Here is a 22,457-nt window from a genome sequence, read left to right as displayed (position 1 = left end):
TGGGACACAACAACCCTCATCCTCTGTGGGACACAACAACCCTCATCCTCTGTGGGACACAACAACGCCTCAGCAACACACCAACCACCCCAACGTGCTGTAGCTGCTTAAACCTGAGACTGAGCCAGAGAGAGGGGAGTTTAAAAACCCCACTGAAACCCCAGGCAGGGCCCTCCAGCATCCATGGAAAGGGGCTTTAAAGGAGTGACAGGGCAGCTGCAGCAAAGATCCTTATTTTAAGTCTTGAACACTTCAGTGTCCTTTTGCAGTTAATTTGTAGCTATTTCACTTCAACTCTCTTCTTTCTCTATGTAAGTCTAATTTAAGGATAAATGTGAAGGGTTAGTGTGGTGTTGGGGGTAAATTACTGCTCAAGCATATAACCGAATATAGACTTTTGGAGAGGAAAGAGAAAGGATCATGCTAGGTAAGACTGTTCTTGCACAGTCACTGTACCAGCTGAACACATATTCAGAGAGCAGAAATTGGACATCAATGTTCTCTAATTCATTTACTCATTGTGTTTTCTAGGGACAGGAGTTTTATTATATAAATGTAATATTAGACCCATAGCTATCTCACATTTAGTTATACCTTTTTACCCAAAACTAATGTCTCCTCACATGCCAAAAATATTGTAAATGGACTGTCTACACTGTATTTAGAGATACCTGTACTATTATAGTAATATGTCAATGCCTTTTTAGTTGTATCTTATAAAAACCATTGCATTTAACTCCTTTTTGTTGGAAGATGACATTCACTGGGATTATTATGAGGATTAGGGGATTATTATGATACCTGTAATTTACTGGGTATTTTTTGGTACATTTAGCACATGAAAAGCACTGGTCACATCTTTATTCTGAACATGTATTTTGAGCTGACATCAGGTTAAACCAATGTCAACATGATTTTGAATTTTATAATTATTTACCTTAATCACTGTCAAGTTAATTAGAGAGTTTTAATGAATTCTAACGGAGTGATCAAGTCAAATGCTGTTATTTCTTCAAATATTGAAACACATTTGACCTTGGGTAGCATTACAAGTGTTGTGCACATGGAGCTTGTTCAGCAGAGGCAGGGAGGGCTCCAGGGGATGGGGGCCCCAGCAGAGACTCTCTGGTGAAGGATGTTCTGCCTCACTCCAAGGACACAGCACCTGCAGCTCCAGCTGGAATATCATGAGAGGGACTGCTGTGTGTCTGCATGGGTAGGGAACCCTTGGGAGGGCAGTGCAGCTCCACCTGTGCAGGATCCCAAGATCCTGCACAGCTCCGTTCACAGCAACAATGAAAAAAATGGCCTGATTTTTCCCTTATTTTTTAGTTCTGGTTTACACTCAGCATAAGTTAATGCAATTTTCATTCCAGTGGCATTCAAAGTGCCTAATTTATACGTTATGGTGTTCAATAATTTATTGCCTGAGCAGGAACAAAGCTTGGTTCCTGCAGTGTTGCTCTTTAATTAGAGGATGAACGTCTGTGTTCCTGGCAATCCTTACACTGCACGAACCCAGGGATCAGCAGCACTTGCTCTCTGTGAGGCACAGCCGAAACAAAGGCAGACTTTATTTGCAACCTGTGATACCTTAGGAGGGAACCTTTTTTATCCCTATTTCTTTTCCTGCCACAGGAGTTCCAAGGGGTAACAATCAGAGCTCCCAACCTGTGTGGCAGCTGTGAGAACCGACCCCACACCGCTGCGGGTTCCTCGGGAGCTCCACAAGGTCTAATCCAGTAAATGAACTGCAGCATCTGGCACAGCAGACACTCAGATGAGGCTTTTGAACGTGGAGGAAGAGGCATGTGAATCTCAGCTGGGCTTCAGACCAAAATAGCCAAGGTCCTTGTAATGGTTTTTGGTTTTCTTCCCCCCACGCAAGGGAATGTCCTCCCCTCCCACTGAACGAGGGCACAAAAGAGAGGAGCTTTGACATCCCCCTTGGAGAATGAGATGGCAGGGCTGGAACCCAGAGAGGAAATGGAAAACTTCTCATGCACCTCTTTTAACAGAAAGCCAGGATTTTACGAAAATTCTTTTACTAAGCTGATATTTAAAAAAAATATTCTGCCAGTAAAATCATAGAGTACTTTATTTTTTGTGATATTTAGGCATTTATCTGTAAACTGCCTAATGCATAATATCTTAATTCCATTGATGCAAGTGCTCTTCTGCTCTAAGAAATTTATGTTTATTAAAGGGTGTGTATAGAGATACAAAAAATAGAATTCATTCTGCATCTAGATTAAGTAATTATTTTATTTATCTAGTATACCTAGGTCTAATTCTGGATGTTCACACAATTTTTTTTCTTTGTTCAGCTCCCTGAGTTAGTTTTCTTTTCGGCCTAACTAGCCCTTTTTTATTTGATGGAACAGTTTTCTCTGTTTTTAAATCTATAACCCCACAATTTATTCGTATGAAAAGTTTTTGCTAGAAAGCTCTTTGCACGTGAAATATGGGTAGCTTAGTTTAACGTGGAAACTGTCTTTGAGTCAGCAAAGTGCGTGATTTGATAAGAATACTTGTGGAAGCAGGTTTACTTTCTACGTCTAACCAGATGAAGAACGTGCTGCAACTTTAATTGTATTTACATCACTATTTTTCATGTTCCCAAGCAGCTGCTTGCCAGCTCTATTCAATCCACACCTAAAGTCCGATTTTTTATCACTAAAAACAGCTCCAGTCTGCAGGAAAGATGCCTTGTAACTTAGAGTTATTGCTGGGTAAGTACTTTTGTGGTCCTTGAACTTGATGCGTCCAAAAACATAAATAAATAACTGAAGGGAAGCCAAACTGGGCAATGTTATGCCAGTAGTTAGTGCTAAACAGGTTGGGCCTTTCCAGAGTTACTGGAGCAGCCAGGATGTTTCCAAGGAGTGTGGCTGTACAGAATATTAACTGCAAATAGTTTCCTTGGAAATTATTTTAACTGAGGTCGTGAGTTTTTATTTACAAAGAAATGAAAACTTTGTACTTTTAAGCCAGGAAAAAAAGTTTGGGTGAGATGACTCATATGGAAAAAAAGCAGTTTTAAATCATAGCTCTAAGTAATAAGTTCAGCCTTTTATTAAATATATAATTATGTGGGAGTGAGAAATAGAAATCTGGGATACAACCTTTTATCTAGGTCTAAGATTTCAAGATTCACTAGGACCAGTTTGTGGTTTGGGGGTTTAATATATTAGTTTTTCTGCTGCTGTTTTTCCCAGTGGCTGAGGAGGGGCAGTGGTGTGTGCTGGGGGTGTACCGTGCTCAGCAGTCCCGGCTCCTCCGGCGGGGGATCCGCGGCTCTGCCGCCCCACGGGACAGCGGGTCCCTGCACCCTCCTGCTGCTCCGGGAGGCTCCTCTCCACCCCCGACCTGCAAAAACAGGGCAGAGCAAGGTGGACTGGGAGGAAATCTGGAAAACCAAACAACCAAAGGATTTCAGCTGTTCTTCTGATACTAAGAACTGAAGAGTACTCACAACTTTTAGTTCAATTTACAGAATCCCAGAATGTGCTGAGCTGGAAGGGACCCACAAGGATCATCCAGTCCAACCCCTGGCCCTGCACAGGCCCATCCCCAGAGTCACCCCCTGTGCCCCAGAGGATCAGCCAAACCCTCCTGGAGCTCTGGCAGCCTTGGGGCTGTGCCCACTGCCCTGGGGAGCCTGGGCAGTGCCCAACCAGCCTCTGGGGGAAGAACCTTTGCCTGAGATCCAACCTGAGCCTGCCCTGACACAGCTCCAGCCATTCCCTGGCTGCTGTCCCTGGTCCCCCCAGAGCAGAGCTCAGTCCCTGCCCCTCCTCTGCCCCTGCCCAGGCAGTTGGAACTGCACTGAGGTCTCCCCTCAGTCTCCTCTGCTCCAGCTGAACACACCAAGTGCCCTCAGCGTCCTCCCACGGCTTCAAATCAAGGCCCTTCCTCATCTTCATTGCCTCCTTTGGACGCTCTCCAGTGGCTTCAGATCCTCCTTACATTATTTAAAGACATTAGAACCTCTGTATGGAACATCTGCACTGGCCATCACCCCTCCCTGCCCCCTGGCAGTGCCGTGGCAGCGGGTGCTCTGTGTTCACCGTGGGCACTCAGCACCCACGAGGGCTGGGGCAGAAATCCTGCACCTGCTCCCTTGGGCTCAGAAATGCCAGGCAGTTTTGACCCAAGTCATCTGAGTACTGGAGGTGACTCAGTGTCAGACTGAGAAGTCAAAAAGAATGATCCAGAAGCAGTGACACACCTGGAGACCAGCGAGGTACAGGTAAGAACCTCTGGGCAGAGCTGGCACCTCCCTGGAGATGGTGTCTGTCACCCAGCGCAGTCAGAGGATGTCACACCCCGGGGGTTTACAGGAAATGGCTTTCAGGGGGTGATACACAGATCAAGTAATGGAACTGATGAATTTGAGCCCTTAAACGTGCCAACAAAACCTATTTTGAAAATAGTGATTGAATTCAGAGAAGGACAATGGTTGACCTGACTGAGGAACTTCAGGTTACCCAGCTGGACACCGCTGGGGCAGTGCCTTCCAGGAGGTTCAGGGTAACTCCTGTCAGAGGAAAGACTCACAATATATTTACGTGTAGTAGAGTTGACAATGTTCTACCTCAATCCACAAAAGACCTAAGCATGTAAGAGAGTACAAATCACTGAGTGTAGTGCAATGGAAACTCTTACTGTGCATGAACCAAAATCTAATGACATAGAAATTTTCTAACAATTTAATAAACTATTTCTTTTGGTGTGAAATGCAAGTCATGGTGAGTCCACTGGAGCTAATACTCTCTTTTTATGAGAGTACATTTGGCTTGGTTCAGTTTGGCTCCCCTACCTAGGGATATACTGAGGGGGCGTATTGATATTTTAGAGGGAATGTAATGGAAGCAAACAATATAGCTGACAAAGAAAATTAATTCTATGACTCCTATTTACATGCTAAATAGTAAATAAAGTCTATGAAATTGAAAGGCAACACATAGTGCTGAATTTATTCTAAAGATTTTGGGTTTTTTTCACACAATATACATAATATGCTCCTTATTTCCATAAAATCTTACTGAAATAAGATCTATGGAGAATTTAAGAAATTAGACTTTTATAATATGGTAAGAACCTAATATTGCTGGTAGGGGCTGTTGTGTAGTTCACAAAGAATCTACTTGCAGAAGAAAACAAATCAAATTCAAGAGCTCTGTATTGAATTAGGTTCCTCCAAATTCTTCCTAAGATTAGTTTTGGTCTGGCAAAATATTGAATATTCCTTCTACTTAACACACTAAGTAGTCATCAAAAATGAGAGTTCAAACATTCAGCAAATTGGTCCTGCTGAAACAAGTTGTATAACATGACCTTTTGTACAAATCTTGTAAATCCTTCCTTTAGGTGTTGTAACTTGTAAATTCAGCTGCAGCCAGAAACAGGCCTGAGCTGTGCAACAGAGCAGCTGATGCTAAACTAGAGATCAGTATTGCAGAGCTTTGGTTTAATCCCACACAGCTGCTCCTGCAGAGCCACACCAGTGCTGGTTCCCTTGTTGCCTGTGAAAGTACATGAAGTAAATAAGATCATGAATTTAACAAAAGAGTCAGTATTTGAAAACATCAGCAGGGAAACCAGCACTCACTTGACCCCCCCGAGTAGAACTGACTGCATGAAAAACCAGTGACTTACTGCATTTGCAATTTATGGCATTATTTAGCTTAGCAACAACTGGATTTCCTGTAAAGCCAAGGGAAATAGCAATCCCCAGAATGGAGCCTGGACAGTCATTCCAGCTCCATTAGTTCTGGAAAAAGTCATTATGGAACAGTGCCCAAATGAAATGCACTGTTAAGCTTGGGCATTCACAGTGGGGGCTCTGGGAAGCATCAGAGCTCTGGACAGCTACTGGGGGACATTCCTGCCACAGGAATATTACATTTCATTGTTTTGAAATGTGCTGATTTCCTTCATTGTGGAGACAAACATATTTTTGGGTCCGGTACTCAATAAGAATCCTTTATTATTTCTTGAGCACCCTAACTGGTATTTAGCAGATTGCTCTCTTAGTTTTGAGCTGCAGCATAATTTAGATCTGTTTGGGTTTCAGAGATTCCCAGAGATGACATTTCAGTGGATATTCATTGTAGTTATGGAGCTGGTTAAGATTTTAACCTATAAAATACTGAGAATATTCAAGTATCATGAAAATCTTCTCTAGCAAGTGTGGGTAAAGGTGTGATGTTTAACAGGAGATGTGCTGGTGGTATTGACTTCTGACATCTGGTAGCCTGGTGTCGACTGATGTGCAGTCTGAGGAACATTAAGTTTGGTGGGACAAAAAAACCCCTCCCATATAATTCAGGACTTAGAACAGCAAACTCCCTCTACTTAGATGACATTCAAGGTAAACCTAAATATTAACTGTCACTTCTCTGTTGTCCTTATAAGGGAAGTTGATGAAATACAAAGTAAAAACTTACTATTCTGTAGTAATTATCTTGAGAGGACTCGTCAGCTCTCTCCTATGTGGAGAAACTAAGGGAGCCACACAGATGGTGTGTTTTGTTGAGTCTCTGCCCAATATATGGATTAAAGACAGCCCTGTCTGTCTACTCTGGAGATATTCATCTGGGAAACTGGAAAGAAATGTATGTTTTCAGCCAAGGCTTTCAGCCCCAGGTGGCACAGGCTCTATCCTTCGCATCAAATCACACTGTGCTTTAGTTTCCCCAAGAAGAAATACAACAAAGTCAGTGTCCCTTACACCTAAGCAAAAAGAGAGACGAAGATACAGCCTTCTCTTCTTGCCCCACACATGGAAATTGTTTCAAGGTGTTCAGGAAAGGGGCAGACTTTAAACGTGTGTGAAGGAACACGAGGCCAGGCAAGCTGGAATTTCAGAACCAGATAAAAATGAAGGGAAACAAAGCAGCAGCAGCATGAGTAGATGTGGAAACTTCTAAAACCCAAGGGATTTTGTATTTGATCAACTAAAATACCATGTCAAGGATCCGTTGGAAGCAATAAAACTGGAAATTTGTTGGTTTGGTATGTCTTGCCAGGAGTCCAACATTTATTCACGGCAGTGCCCAGGGAAGGTGGCAGGAAGGGACAGCACCAACAGCCTGGTGACAGAGGTAAAGGGAGGGGCAGTGTCTATGCAATAGAGTTCCAAAAGAGGGATCTATAAACACAGGTAATTTTCATTTGCATCACCCAAATCCAGTTTAAGGCATTAATCTGCCAAGTTTGGTGCCAAAGATCAAGAGGCAGAGCTGGAGGTGGTTTTGTCTGTACAGAAATTGAGAGGGGCGAAGAGGCTGCTAATGCTGCTCATGTAGCAAAGGCAAAACTTGGCATTTCTTTAAACTAGAGCTAAAAATTAGATGGATTGAAGAAGATTCTAATCAGAAATATCACACAGTACAAGAACAGCATTAAGGATATTAATGGATCTTTGCTGTCTATTGGAAGAAAGAGGCTGTTTCCATCTTTTAGTTTTGCCATGACATAGGATCCTACATCCACTTTGGAGGATATTTCAAATTTCTGACTGGATTTCCTCTGGTTTTTGGTCTTTAAAGCAGATGAAACCACACAGTACAGAAGGTTTAATTTCCAAGGGCTACTTAGGTGCCGTTGTTGGAGCACACAGGATTTCATCCTCCTTCTCAGGGGGTGGAGTCATGGTGGTGCTCTTTGGTAGCAGAACAATGAAACACCCCATTTCCCCATTTCTCATCATGTGATTTAACCACTAGGCCATCTTTTTCTATCTGGGAGCTCTTTATTTTCTTTAGTGCCAAATCTGCACTCTTAATTTTCAAGTGACAGAGATTTGGGGATTCAGAGAAGAGCATAACAAGAGGGGCCAAGGCTTTGGCTGTCATGGTAAATGCTGAAGGGAGGAATCCTCACTCACTCTTAAACACAGGTTTAATTATTTTCTCATTAGTATTCATACAGCATCCAATGGTTCTTCATAAATGAGAAGAGTGAATAAACAGCACATTTGTTTAGGGCAAAGATCAGAGGGGGGAGCAGGGCTGGAGGTGCCTGGGAAGGGTTTGTGTCAGCGTGGGGAGGCTTCTATGGAGACAGGCAAAGAGCCCCCATTCATCTGGAGCCTTTGTGCTGAGCATAAAGGGCAGCCTAGGGAAGGAACAGTGAAGGGGGGAGAGTTTGAAAAGTACTGGACCTTAAAGTAATGTCCATGACTAACTGGCTTTTAATTGGCTCTCCTGTATTGTTATGGAAACATCCAACTGCAGCAAACCCCACCTGCCTCTGGTGCCAAGCAAATCTTGAACTTAAATAATTCCTGACTAATCATAAAGTAACTCCAAGGAATTATTAACTTCACCTTCACAGGCCTTTAACTCATCTCTTTTAGAGACTGACTTGCAGCAGACCAAACAGCTGTGTAATAACATTGCCTCGAGTACAGTCATACAAACTAAGCCATGCTTTATTTTCAAAGTGTATGACTTGTGGTTTTTAACCAAAATGAGGTGTGATTTTTATTTTTGTACTATTTTACTCAAACTGTCAGAGTTCAGGGAACTCAGAATGGTTCCATTCTGGTTTATCCCCTCCAGGGAATTACAGAGTTGAGAAGGTGTGCATATTTTCGATTTATTTATGACTTTTAATTTACTGTTGAGATCAAATATGTTTTCACACTGGAGCTAAATGTCTGTGTGGGTTTTCTGAATCCATCTGTCTCTGGTTGGTGCTGTGGGTTGTGAACTCCTCTCCAACAGAAATCATATGAATGAGCTTTCTGTGATCAATCCAGATGCTGAATCTCAGGTTTTGAATAGCTTGATCTGTAAGCCATTATATATAAATTTGTAAAAGTATGAAGTTATAGTGGCAATAGTAAAGATGCCTCAGTATCCTGGGTTTATATGGGTAGTTATAAAGTGTAGTTATTACTGCAACTATAGCTGTACAATGGTTACAGTTATGGGAGGTTTCCTATTGTCAGCTGTTGATTTTCATTTTCTTGCCAAAATCACCACCCTCCAGAAAAAAGTCATTTAACTGAGGGCCATGTGTTTTCTTGCAGAACCTTTCCATCTTCCTGCACGTTGGATACAAGCAGGCAAACCCTGGAATGGTGCTGTCACACACAGAGCTGTAGCTTGCTGTCCTTCCTATGATGATTGCAAGCATTTTTGAGGCAGCACAAACCTTTGTGCAGATACAAGTAAATTACAGAATGGACAGTGCCTTTCATTGTCCCCACTGTCCCATTCCACGGAGCAACTGCTGTGAACTTGGACTGTTTGGAGGAAACTGTTTTTCAGAAATTGGCTGCTCTTAGCACAGGTCTTTATTGTTCATTTGTCAACTGCCTTCTTGTTACTCTGTTTCTTAAAATCAGAGGTCCGATTAGAAAAATGTATTTCCTGCTGGTCCTGACATTTTTGATCCTCAAAGGTTTAGATGCAAAGATCTTTCATTGCATATTGCTTTTCCATGCCATTTGGGTTGAATGTCTCACAATCCAATATTCCTTGGGATGATCTTTTAGTTTTCAGGTAAGCAAAAACAACAGAAGTAAATGGATTGCTAAAGGTCCTTGTAGGTTCTTAGTCTGTGTTTAAAATATCTCATCCCTCTCTTATTTCTGGAGAGAAGTTTAAAATGTGAGTCAAAGCACAGCCCTAAGAGCTGCATCCTTTGGGGATGCAGAATGCAGAACTGGGACAGGAGTGAGCAGTTTTCCTGCTGATGGAAACATGGGATTGAGTTACACCCTGGACAGGTACAGTGGTTAGAGTGGGACTGGGAATTGCAGCAACAGCAGATTTCAACACAGAGGAGTAAAAGGACAGAAGATGAAATATGCAGAAAAAAGTGCTTGAGGCCCAAACAAACTCCCTGATAAAACCTGGGATGCTATCCAAGTTCTGGAAGTCTTGCCATCACTCTCCTGTCAGTAAATATTTGGGAAAACCACGCACAAATGAGTTTTTGCTCCCTCTCCCAATGCAGGGCCACATGCAGGATGATAATTTACTGGGCTGTCACCTCAGAGCAGGAATCTATGCAGAGAATGTGGGGGATCTGACCCTCTTGGTGGAAAACACAGATGTGATGATGCTGCCTGATACAAATTCTTGTGTTTTATGTGTATTTGGTTGTTTTTTCTTTTTAAGGTTCTTAATTCCCAAGATGTCCCTGGAGCACCTGCATGACAGTACAGTTGTTATCTGGAACATCCCAGTCTGTTTGTCCTATGTGACCTTTGCCTCAGGCAGGAGATGAATGATTTCTGTGGATGGACAACAGCTGGAGAGAGAAGGAAACTTCCGCCAGGAGGTTCCTTTGTTCCTTTTTCACCTACAAGCAGCAAGTCAGGCGAGACACACGGGAACAGAATGGAGTGTCCCTGCCAGAGCTGCTCAAAGCTCCTTTGGGGAAGGAGATTCCACTCCTGTCTCTGCCAGAGACCATCCACAGTGTCAGGTAAATTACTTCAGTTAGGCTTTCTTGACATAATTACCTTGTAGCACACGTGCAGATAATAATTGAGTCCTGATCATTCTTTTTTTCATGGAATTTGAGACTACAGGGCATGAGAACTGCAGGGAAGGGTGGGATCATGGCAGTTCTCACTTGAGTGCTTTGCTCTGAAATATCAGGTACTGGGAACATTTAGATCAGTCAGAGGGGGAGCCTAAAACTGGCAGAATATTTCGAATGTCCTCTTTCTAGTCTGGTCTATTACACTGGGGTGCAGAGTGTACCCCTGCTCCTTCCTTTGCAATGTGTCAGGTGAGGCCACGCTTACAGTCAAGATAAATATCAGTGCATTAGCAAGGCCATCCAAGTACAAAACAGGAGCCCTTATGCACAGACACACACATGCATACATACACATTTCTTACAAATAAATGATTAAGGAAGCTCAATCACAAACCTGCATGGGCAGGTTTCATCCTGTGACTTACAGAATACTCTCCTTCAGCTCTGAAAAGCAGCTCAGGATCTCCGAGTCTCGCTGTTTGGTGTTTTCCTTAACCTTTTTTGGCCTTGAAACTTCAGTTTACCATTCTTAATAAGCTATTAGTCACTTGGGCTGCTCCATGGAAGATAACATTTGACAATTAGGCTAAACAGAGGAAGTAATTATAGGGCTTCTGTAAGTCCCGCACCTCACAAGGGATTATATTGCATGGCAATAGTTCTTGAGTGTATCTGTGCTGAACCAGGCTGCTCTTTGCTGTGTGGGGTATTTTGTAGTTAATAGTCACTGCACTATCCAGGACAAACGTGCATCACTCTGGAATTATGTCACTCAGATATTCCTGCCCCTTAATGAATTCTTCTCTGACAAAATAAAGGAAATGTTTTGCAGCTGTTGTTCCACGGGAATAAAGAACTCTTTTGCCACACCCTGCTAGCCAGAAATTCAGATATTTACACTGGAAGCTTGGATGTACACAACATAGACCTAAATAAAGCTAGACAAATTCAAGTATCACCTGTTCTTGATTAACTATTAGCACAAAAGACATTTGCTAAACCTTGCACAAGATTGAAGTCTGAGCTAAAAACCTGGATTCAGTTTTCCTCCTCATCCTGGAATTGAAGGTCATGGATCTGTTGCTCCTCCTTTTCTGTTACACAGCTCTACTCTCAAGTTTGCCTTCATTCCATAGTGGAACAATTAATTTAGTTTACCTGAAGTGTGTATTAAGCTGGCAGTGTCAGAAATACTCCACGAGCTCACGAGATTCTGTACGTGGACTTGGGGCTGGTGCTGGACCCCCCAGTAATGCTGAGCAGCACAGAGTCTGTGTGTTGAGGTACCTGGGACAGCTGAGGGACCAGAAGGGTTTTATTCACTATTGTACCACCCCTCTGACTAACTGTTGGCTAAACACCACTTCCCTGTCACACCAACGTGGGGAAACCCTCTCAGCCCAGAGAGCAAATACCCCTTTTAGGAAGCTGGACCTCCCTAATAGGCCATGTGTGTGTTCAGGGTCCCTGGCTGTGTGCAGGTGAGTTCAGAAGACTTGTGCTGATGTTCCTCCCGCTGTGCCATGCCAGCCATCTCAGCTGCATTCCCAAGGGAGGGCTGATCTAGCCTGGATCCGTCCTGCTGGCTGCACTCAGCACTGGGGGCTGTGCCAGGCTGCTTCCCCCAGGATACTTTACACCTCATGGGTGCCCCCCCTCAGGTCAGCATCCTCCACTCCACCCTAGGACAGGACAGAGGTCCTTTTGCCTGGAGCTGGCTGAAAATTCTGCACAGGCACTATGTTACAAGTCACTTCAGACAAGCAGTGTGAGCACTCTGCCTCTCCAGGCTCTCAGGAAGCACAGGGTTTGAGTGAGGCTGAAGCTCATGGGAGAATAAATTCTCACTCAAGACCACACTTTTGCCAAGAAAGGGAGGACCAGGTGATCCTTGAGGTTCTTCCAACCTGGTATTCTGTGATTTCCAACCCTCTTTGCTTCTAGTCAGGTGAACAGTCCCCCTGGGGAAACCTCTCTCTGACACTCTGAGATCTCCATTTAGCCCAGCCCATAAGGACTAGCAACTGAGGCCTGTGAAAACAAATACAGACACACCCCTGTGAAAGAATTGTCTGGATACATTCTAAATCTATTTTTCCCTCCTGCTTTTTAAACTCAGGAGTTTTAGACTTTTGTCTAAACAACACAAGTCCTGACTTGTGTTTCACAGAAAGATGCTTGAAAGCCTATAATCAAAAATTAATAACTAAATCCTACAGCATTCAAAAGCACTGATAGCTCTGACCAGGACACAGGACATCAAGCATGTAAGCCAGAGAAAGAAGAGCAGCAGAGCTGTGCTTCTGCAGATAATTTCCTTCTGCCACTGCTGTGTAACAACCACCACCCCCGTGTGTTCCTTCATGTAGCCGTGAGGTGTTTAATCCCCAGGAATCCTCCCGTTATCTCCTGTGTGCTGGAGTGTGTCAGTGAAGATCAAATGTCCAGGGAGCCTTTTCATGTCTCCTAGATCAGGGAGTAGAGCCTGTGAATTCAACTCTGAAAGCTTAAAACCTGTGACAAAGCTGTTTCTCAGTTCTGTCGTGTGTATGCAAAACTGCCAACAGCAGTGGTGCAAACTCCCAAAGGACCTGTTTACTGGCATGTAAATTCCTTCAGGATTTATTTCAGAACTTCCTAGACTCAGAGCCTCATGGATGTGGAGTGACAGAAAAGGCAGATGGCTCATCTAACAGCATCAGTGTGCCTTAAGCTGGCTGCAAGTTGTTCCCGACTGGGTCTTATTCAGGATTTGGGAAAATCTGACATTAATGTGTGAGGGGAGGGGCTTTGCATCTAAGTTGGATATTTCTTAAGCTCTCTGAAGACAGTTGTGCCCTGAGAGAGGCCCTTTGTCCAGCTGTTTGGTGCCTGCGGGTGCCGGTGCTGCCCAGGTGGCTGTGGCTGAGCCCGGGGCAGGAGCTCCGTGGATGGTCAGTGCCAGCACCACCACTGGGAACGGGGGCCAGTCCCGGCCCCACGGCCCTCAGATCCTGTGGCAGGAAACAAGGACGACAATTCCCTCAGCCTGTCGTGTTTGCTGTTTGTAAAAACATCCTCAGAGCTTCCGAGGGCAGTTTCTCTGTCAGACGCTGTCCTGCTGCGTGTTCCTCCACACCTCAGCTCTGGGCCTGCTCTTCTCATGCCTCTCTGAACAGTTCTGAGTTTCCTGAAAGCAGCCTGTCCTGTCCTTTGCCGTCTTGAAGCCTCTGTTGTCCCCTTTGGTGAAAAATAACTCTGCCTTTGGAGTAATCCCAAAGTTGTCATTTTCCTCTGCAAATATTTATAAGTTATTTGCCAGTTCATGGAGACTACAAAATATCACCTGGTGCTTCTGCATTTATTGGGGTCCTGGGTATATTTTGACAGTAAATATAGCAGCTTCTATTTTGACTTTTATTGGTGAGAAGGTTAAATAGGGAACACTATTTGGAGGTCAGTGACATAAGTGTAACCATATGTAGCTACTCCCTGAACGTATGAACCGATTTCTAACATGATGTTTATCTCGTCTCCCTTCTCCATGGGTGACAAGACTCTGCTTGTCTTTTTCTTTATTTTTATTATTATTTATTATTATTTAATTTATTTATTTTCTTGTCCCATTTCCTTATCTGATGAACCTCAGTCCAAGCAGGTTTGTGTTGTATTTATCTCCAAATTCACTTAAACTTCATCTAACATTAAACTTTGTACAGTACCTTTCCTACTGCAGCAAATATCTAATTAGGTGCATAATTTTAGCCAAGTATGTACTCTCATTGACATAAACCAATTTAATTACAGTTTGGTTTCATTCTATCAGTTGCAATCCTTACATAAATACAGTTCCACACCTCCTTAAACACTTTCCTAAGTAAAGATTTCAGTATTACTATTTTCAAATAGTTGACTCAATTCAAGTTCAGGTTATGGTTTATACAAGTTCATTTACAGCTTTCCTCAAGCTTTTGCTTTATAGGCCATTTTTCAGTTCCTGTAATATGATTACACTGTATTCATTTCCATGATGATTTAGTAGCACAAAATCATGATTCATGTGGGACTTAGCCAATCTTTATACTCCCCTGGGAAAGACTCTCCTCTCCTCTACGACTTAGAATCCCCTGGAATCTGCGGGGTGGCCCCAGGCAACTGCACTGAACATGTGTAGAAAGTCAAAATAAATTAATACAGATACTTAGTGGAGTTAAAAAAGAGATGCCATAAATATAGGTTACTGTAGGGGTGTACATAAAACCTCCAGGTTTATGGATGATTTCCAGTGGATCAAATATGGTATTTTAAGCTAAAATGATTAAGCAACTAGACTGTGGGAATAAACAGCTATTAAAATACATTTAAGAAATGCAACTTGGGCACACAGAAGGCCATCAAAGAGAGCCTAAGAATGCAATGGTGGTCATATATAACCAGTATAATGATTTATTGGCCAGATTTTGATGGTTTCTCATTTGTTGAAATGTTGTTGCACTGTTAAGGCCAGTTTTTGATACCCCTTCACATGCAGGTCTGCTTATGAAATGTGCTTGGAGCACAGGACTGTTGGTGTAGGACATCAGTGCTGGAACACCATAAATGTGTCTTGTGTCAGCACAAGGGACTCGGGACGGGTTTGACATCAGAAGTATTACCGGGATGAAAACAAGACCAATAATGGTCTCTGTTAGAGTAAAACCTGGTGGTGGTGTAATCTATTCAGCACTGATGTGGTTCAGCTGGGATGATGTTCTAAAATGGCTTTACAGAGACCCTTCAGAGCCAGCCAGGGGTGTTCCCTGTGAGTCAGCACAAGGTACAATGAAATCCTGACAGGAGCCCTTGGAAAGAACTATGATATAAATGATAATAGGACTTCTTTCTGCAGGACAAAGGAGCAGGTAGATTTTATTAATAACTTAAAATAACTCTCACTCCCGCCCCCTGCCCTACACTCACCCCTGGGTTTTCAGATCAAGCAAAACAGTTGATTGCCCTGGAAATTGCATATAGATCATTTAACAAGGGTATGGAAAACTGAAACAAAGCCACCTTCCATCCTTTAACACTGCCTGGGGCTCAGTTTCTCTTTGGAATGCTCAGCCATGCAGCAGACCTGCAGTCCTGGGGGGAAATGTCCAGGTTCTGTCGAGCCTGGCACTGTCAGGAAACAGAATGGGACATTTAATTATGTTGAAATACGTTAAGTGACCTTTCTACTTTTGCATTGCATTTTCTACCTCCACAGTCTAGAAAATCCCAGGTCTACAGCAAATCAGAGCAGCCTTAAAGGTGATGCAAACCCCAGTTGTGAGGGTGATTCTGTTTCAGCTGTTGTATATTTAAGGTATTACAGAATGTACTAACATTGGGTTATTAAAAAGGAACATCAGGTAGGTAAGATCTCTAACCCTACATGGCTCAGTGCTCCTGTTTTACTCCCTCATGTTATGTGGCCATCGCAGGCTGCAGTGGTTCCTCTTCAGTAAAAGGGCTAATAAATGAGGAGAAGAAGAGGAATGGACCTTGTTACTAGGAAAATTCCTCATAGGAACGTTGGTAACCAGGATTCATGTTTTCCTAATCAACATGACCTGAAATTATTCTGACAAAAGGCTTTGGCTCTTTGCTTCTGTATTTTTCCCCCTCCCCTTTTTTTTTTTTTTTTTTTAGCCAATGTTTCATTGCAGTTTTTTCCCTGTTTATTGGAGTCCCCCCCCAGCACAGCCTGGCTGTGTGTGAGTGAGTGCAGCTGGTTTGGGGGCTCCCTGTGCACTCTGTGGGACACAGCCCATCTCACACAGCCCTGCCCTCCACAGGAGCCCCACGGTGGGCAAGGACAGTTCCTCTGCACAGTCCACAGGTATTTAGGAACAGATACTTCCTCTTGTTTCCATAGAGTTTCCTCAATAGATTTCCACAGGAAAAGAGTGAAATCTGTATGAAAAACAGGAAGCAGTTCTCAGAAGTTTTCTGTAATGCAGCACTGAGAGGAAGACTTAAAATAAATGTGGGTGTTTGAAGCAGTAGGGGATACCAGTTGTGTTATCTTAATGTCCACACAATGATTCAATTTAACATCATAGGGCTTTAGCAGAGTTAAAAACCTCAGGTATTCATAAAATATATCTAGCTTTTCATTTTAGTTGACAGTAGGTGACTAATATTGAAACTTCTACAACCAGGTATTTTCTATTAATACTTTATTGCCCTGGGCAACTCTTTTGGAAAACTTCCCATCTGCCTCAGTCTTGGAAGAGATCCCAAACTTTCTAATGCTGATCCATTCCTCTTGCCCCAAATATAGGACTTAATCTTTTCCCTTGGCTTTCTGACATTCTGCAATTCGGTTTCAAATGCTGAGATTTATGCATTAGAAGGAAGACAGACCAGGATAAAACCTGACAAAATATGACACACAGAAATATTTGTTAATTAAAACCTTCTAGAAATTTTGCACTGACCCTTTGTGATCCAGCTATAAACTTTTCCAGCTTTTACTGCAAGCACTGAAAAGGGAGGGGAAATGTGTAGCTCTCCACCTCAAAAGCAAGTATAGTCACAGCAGTTCCAGTTGATTTCTGGTTGCACTGGGAAGCTCCTTAGCCCATGGAGTCTTAGGTGGGTGAAGGTGGCCCATTAGAAAATGGGGATATAGCATGTGGGATGAGAATTTTTGAGGAAGAAACCCTTAAATTTGTAATCTTTCAAAGGAAATGTGACCTTAATTTTACTGTCACTTTCTACATTTCATAAAGCCAAACAGCAGGAAGAAGATTGATTTGGCCTTCATAGTATGTTGTTTGTATTTGAGAACTTGGGGATAATACAGTCTGTGCTCATTTCTAATACAGAAAATGGTAAAAAATGAAAGCAGAGTATGTTCCTGTGTTTTACCGCCAGGCTTTAGTAATTAGACACATTATGTTTAAGAGATATATGAAATAAAAGTTCAAAATCCCTTTTATCCAAAGTCAGCTGTTTCAATCTAATGCTGTTGTTTCAATTTTTAAAGCTATCCTATCTGCACACCAGAATTTCATGGAAACCTTTCAGACATGGCATATTCTGCTTTTTGAAGTTTCCATCAGAGCAAGTATAGAAGGCTTTGGAGATCTGAAGGAGCCCCTTTGAGGTGAGAGCGGAGACAGGAGTGATGTTCTGCAGAGTTCCTGGGCTTCTTTCAGCCCAGTCCCACAATAAAGCCTCATGTTTTGGTCTGTTGTTTGAGTTATAACTATTGAACAGACTGTTTGTCAAGAGACTGTTTCATCTGAGATAGACTAAAATCAACCAGAAGCAGGGCTTTGTAGTGAATGTAGATATTTCTTGGTTTTGTTTTCTGTAGATACTTTAAACAACTAAATGGGGAAAAAATCAATACAGTGTGTGCCAAGTGCAACACTTGCAGTGTTAAGCCTGAGATTTATCAGCAGAGTGCCCTTCTCCCTCCAAACATAATTTCTGTTCTTTAAAGTGATCTTGATTGTTGTGAGTCTAAGTGATCAGTACAATCTTTCATTGCCTGAGTGTTTGCTGCTCTGCCTGTGCCACGTTGTTCAGTGACTGAGAGAGGCTCTGGGGGTGAATTTTCACCCTCTGCAGTGATCAGGCTGGCAATAACAGCTAAAGGTAGGATTTCACATGCTCTGCCTGCCTTTTGGATTGTAAATTCCTCTAAACAGGGCATGAGTACACTAAATATCATATATCTGGAGGGTCATTAAAAAAAGCTGCGGGCAGTGAACTACAGCAGCTGTAGGTTTATGCCCTCGAAGGATTAATGACAGCACCCCCTGAGCTTGCACAAGTCTGGTTTGCATTAGCAAAGGCTCACTGAATTTCATTGATTCTTCCCAGAACTGGGATATTTAGGATAAACACTGTTATTTTCAGGTCCACATCCCACTGGGAACAGAAAGGACCTTAGTGTCAGATGTGAGGGCCACTATTACTGCTGGTTTGGGAAGTGACAGACTCCAGGTTTGATGGAAGGCCTAAGCCAGTAAAAAAACCCCAACCAGTGCATACATTTGATTTTCTAGCAGAAGCATTTGTTTAAAAGGCCAGATTGTTCCCAGATCTCCAGTTAAGACCCAAACACTTCATTAGCAGCAGACAGACAGGATATGCCATAGGCAGATGTGTTTCAGATGACTGTTAAACCTCCTCATGCCCCACTGCCTCGAGCAGCCTCCAGCCCCGCACCAGTGATGACAGAGAGCATCTTGTGGAGATGGCACCTGCTTTAAACACTGTTATTTAAATACACTTACAGAATCACGGGAATTTAGGAATTAGACATAATGCCATGCATACAATTCCCAGTATCCCTTAAGCCCACTGTTTGCTCCAGTTCTCAGAAAGGCCATGAAGGATCAAAGGTTATGTCAGTGTGTATCACTGTTGTTTGGGAAAGGGCTTAGCAAGATCCCAGCCCAGAGCACAACTTCCAGGCCTGCCTTTATTCCAAAGGCAACCTTTTAATGGGGTCCAGGCAATGGGATTCTGTGGACATGTTTCAGTTGCTGGATTTTCCTACCTACACTGAGCAAGGTTCTAGGAAATAGTTTCTTCTGGCCACGTGTGATTTGGCATTGCCAGTCTGCTGCTGTTCAGTGAACATATGTTCTACCTTTCCCTATGGAATTGATGCCTACATGTGGGTCTGAGAGCTGGGCTGGAGCACAAGAGCAGCTTCTTCACTGTGAGTGCTGCTGACTGGGACTAACCTGTTTTTACAGATGGGGACAGTGCAGGATTGTTCCCTGGATCTGCCCTTCCCTGGGAACTCAGCACAACCCTACCCATCACATTGAAATTCTGGTGTCTAACTCCTGCAGTGAACTGCATTTGTTTTCCAAAGCCAGGGAGGAGAGTCCCCAGTGCCACAGTTGCTCATGAAATGCTGAGGTTGTGCTGCTGCTGTGACAGGGTCTCTGTGACTCAGTCGTGCTAAAATCCCTGTGATTCCCTGGATAACTCAGAGGGGGCAACAACACCTCTGGCCTTGGGAAACTGGAATTGAGTTCTGCTGCTGTCTCATTCTTTTGACTCAAAAGCTGGCAGATCCAGTAGGGTTTTATCTCCATTCTGCTCATGCTACTGCTTCAAAGAAATGGATTGTTTTCCCATCTTTCAGCAGCCTATGTAAAAAACCAAAACATTTAGACCAAGTTGCAGAAAGAATGAAGATTCCCTGTACAGTGGTAAACCTAGAGACGTGACCGTAGTGTGATGTAACCACTCCCTAAACATCTGAGCATTTGTGAACACACTGACAGCAAATATGGCCCTGTTTACCCACTATCCTGTCCTGTGACAGTTAAATTGGGGATCAAATTTTTACAGAGAACCCCAAACGGATGTGACATTTATCTTGGGCCAGGTTTTAATGCATTGTAAAATAGCAAATACATTTTCCTGAAGGTCTGGGTTGAATTTCAGAATTGCAGAAGTGACCTGAAGCAGAGGTTGCTTATAAAGCTGAATGAGGAGCCAATTATTATTGGGATTTTCAGTTGCTCCTGTAATAAAAGTGGCAATCAAATTTCTGTATCTTCTTAAATGGAAGCCCACAAGTTGGAACTTCATCATGTAGAACTCAAATTTGATATCATGAAAGTGATATCAGTAGATTGATTTAAGCTGCTCAGAGCCTGGTTTGAGTATGACTCATGATGTTACATCACCAGTCCATACAAGCTACAGAAATCCAAACAAAATGTAAGGCTTACAAAAATATATTGACCTTTAAATGGATATAAGAAGAAATTAGGAACAATATGCTTAGAGTTTCATCTTGCCCACTGTCCTGTCTCTGACAGGGAGCTATAGTGGGTGTTTCACAAAAAGAAAGACAGACACAAAACAAGTCTTGAGCAATCTTTTGCCAGGTTCCAATAATCAGTATTTTGATGTTTTCACACACAGACTATAGATAAGGACTTCTGTAGTGTTTTAATTGACATATAAAATCTTATCCTTATAGATATGTAAAAGCTTATCTGAGTATTTAAACATTTTCCCCATTTCACAAGGTTGTATTATTAATTTTGACAGCATTATTCCTCCCCATGGAGAATGATGTTGCTGTGGTTAAGTTGTGGGGAGTGCCCATTCTCACTCACTGTTGGCTCTCTCTGCACACTGCAGGTCCAGCCTGGGACATTCTGGGGGTCCCCAGCTGTAATTCCTGCTGAGTTCCTGCTGGACAGGCCACCTCCACTCCTGGCTCTGGAATATAACTACACTATACTGAAGTCCAGTGCATCAAAAGGTCCCAGAGGTCTCACAGAAGATTAAAGAAGGAATTGTCTTTACTATTTCCAAGCTCTCATAGTCTCTCGCTATGGTCCACTGAATTGGAAATACTGCATCTAGGCAGACAAAGTTTTGCTAATACTGCATCTAGGCAGACAAAGTTTTGCTTCCAGAACAGCCTTTGTTCTGGGGGTTTTGGTTTCTGTGAAGAAAACTGGATTTTGAACAAGTTCTGCTGGTGCTGCCCTGTTCAGTGCTGCTCTCATGGACTGCTCATGGCACTACATTACTACAGGAGAAAATCTAAGCTGAAAAGTCTTAACACACTCATGAGATGCCAGCTTGAAAGATACTCACTTTCTAGACATTAGAAGCTTTCCAAGGATTCAGTGCCTGCAACTTTTTACCATTTATAGGTTTATCTTTTTATACTTATTTGCCAGCATAGCACCTATAACAATGGGAGAAAAGTCTCTTAAGTTAAAAGCACAAAGCAGTCCTTACAGGAAAACTTCCCCTGTCCCCTGGTGGGGATTAGACCTGAAACCTGAAAATCTGATTAAGCAGGGTTTATTTTTAAAAACTAAATTTCCTGAAAGGGGAAACTACAATGCTTAAAATGCTTAAAAACCTGACAAATTCTCCTTGTAGAATAGGATAGTTCTGTTGGAATACACCTACAGCCATCATCTAGTCCAAGTGTAACTCTTCTAAATCATTGTTTGCTTTTTAAATTGTCTGTATTTGATATTCATGATGGAGTTCTCTAGAATTCATTGCACACAGTCTTCTCCAAGACACATACATTGATGTGAATAGATTTTTTCAATGAGATTTTTCTTAATAATCTAAACAGGTAATTTCATCATGCTCCTTTATCACATATACATTTATCTAGGACTAAAATATTTAGGATATAGCCTGTATTTTATATCTTTGGTTCTGGCAAGGACAGAGTAACCCCTATAATAACAGACTTCTGAAATAACAGATATGAATGTCAGAGTTCAAAACATACATAAGTCCTGGGCCACAGTTGCATAGAACAAAGTAATAAGATCTATTTCACGAAGTTACTTTCTCATCTGACCATTTAAACCATTCAAATTGTTCTGGGGACATGAGTTATTCCAATGGTTGAGATAAGTCTAATGGTGCAGCTGGAGGGTTGTAGGATATGTACTAACAAAAGCCCACTCTGTGGGAGCAGCAGCACTGTTGGAAATCCAGCTCTTTGTATCCCAAAGCAATGCTGCTGGTGTAGGTTTGGGAGGACGGCTTTGCTCATGTTTGAAGTGAATAATGCAATGCCATGCAGTTAATAACTTGTGCCATGTAATCTGCTTAAGCTTTGTGTTTTACAGCCCAGCTTCCCTGCCTGGTTCTCTTCCACTGGTACAGTCAGGCTGTTCTTATATCCTTGCAGGGCTTTGAAGGGAAAAGAGGATTCCCCAGTAATACTTCTTTCCTTTTTTTCAAGGAGATATAATGTTGTGTTTCTATCTCAGGACTACCTGGACTAGAAATGAGAAAAATCCCTCTTTCCAGGGTTCCAGAACACAATTTTCTCTCCCTGACAGGCCCAACAGAGCGTGAGAAACCAAGTTTAACATGCCTTTATGGGCAGATATAGGTGAGGCACTTGCCTCACACATGGGGAATGGTATCACACAGATATCACACAGCCCTCTGCATTATTGAACAGA

General features: G+C 42.6%; 1 protein-coding gene across 1 annotated transcript in view; it reads right to left on the bottom strand.

The window, feature by feature from the left end:
* EFCC1 (EF-hand and coiled-coil domain containing 1) overlaps nucleotides 1-22,457 on the bottom strand; it is a 51,192-nt gene that overhangs the window by 13,228 nt on the left and 15,507 nt on the right. The window contains exon 3 of the mRNA XM_029965204.1: nucleotides 3,262-3,369. Within this exon, the coding sequence (XP_029821064.1) occupies nucleotides 3,262-3,369 (108 nt within the window). The remainder of the gene's footprint in view (nucleotides 1-3,261; nucleotides 3,370-22,457) is intronic.

This window comes from Manacus vitellinus, unplaced genomic scaffold (genome assembly GCF_001715985.3).
Source record: "Manacus vitellinus isolate BGI_N305 unplaced genomic scaffold, ASM171598v3 scaffold_91_pilon, whole genome shotgun sequence".
NCBI classification, from domain to species: domain Eukaryota; kingdom Metazoa; phylum Chordata; class Aves; order Passeriformes; family Pipridae; genus Manacus; species Manacus vitellinus.
The sequence above is the reverse complement of the archived record's forward strand: the minus strand, read 5'-3'. Positions and strand labels throughout refer to the sequence as shown.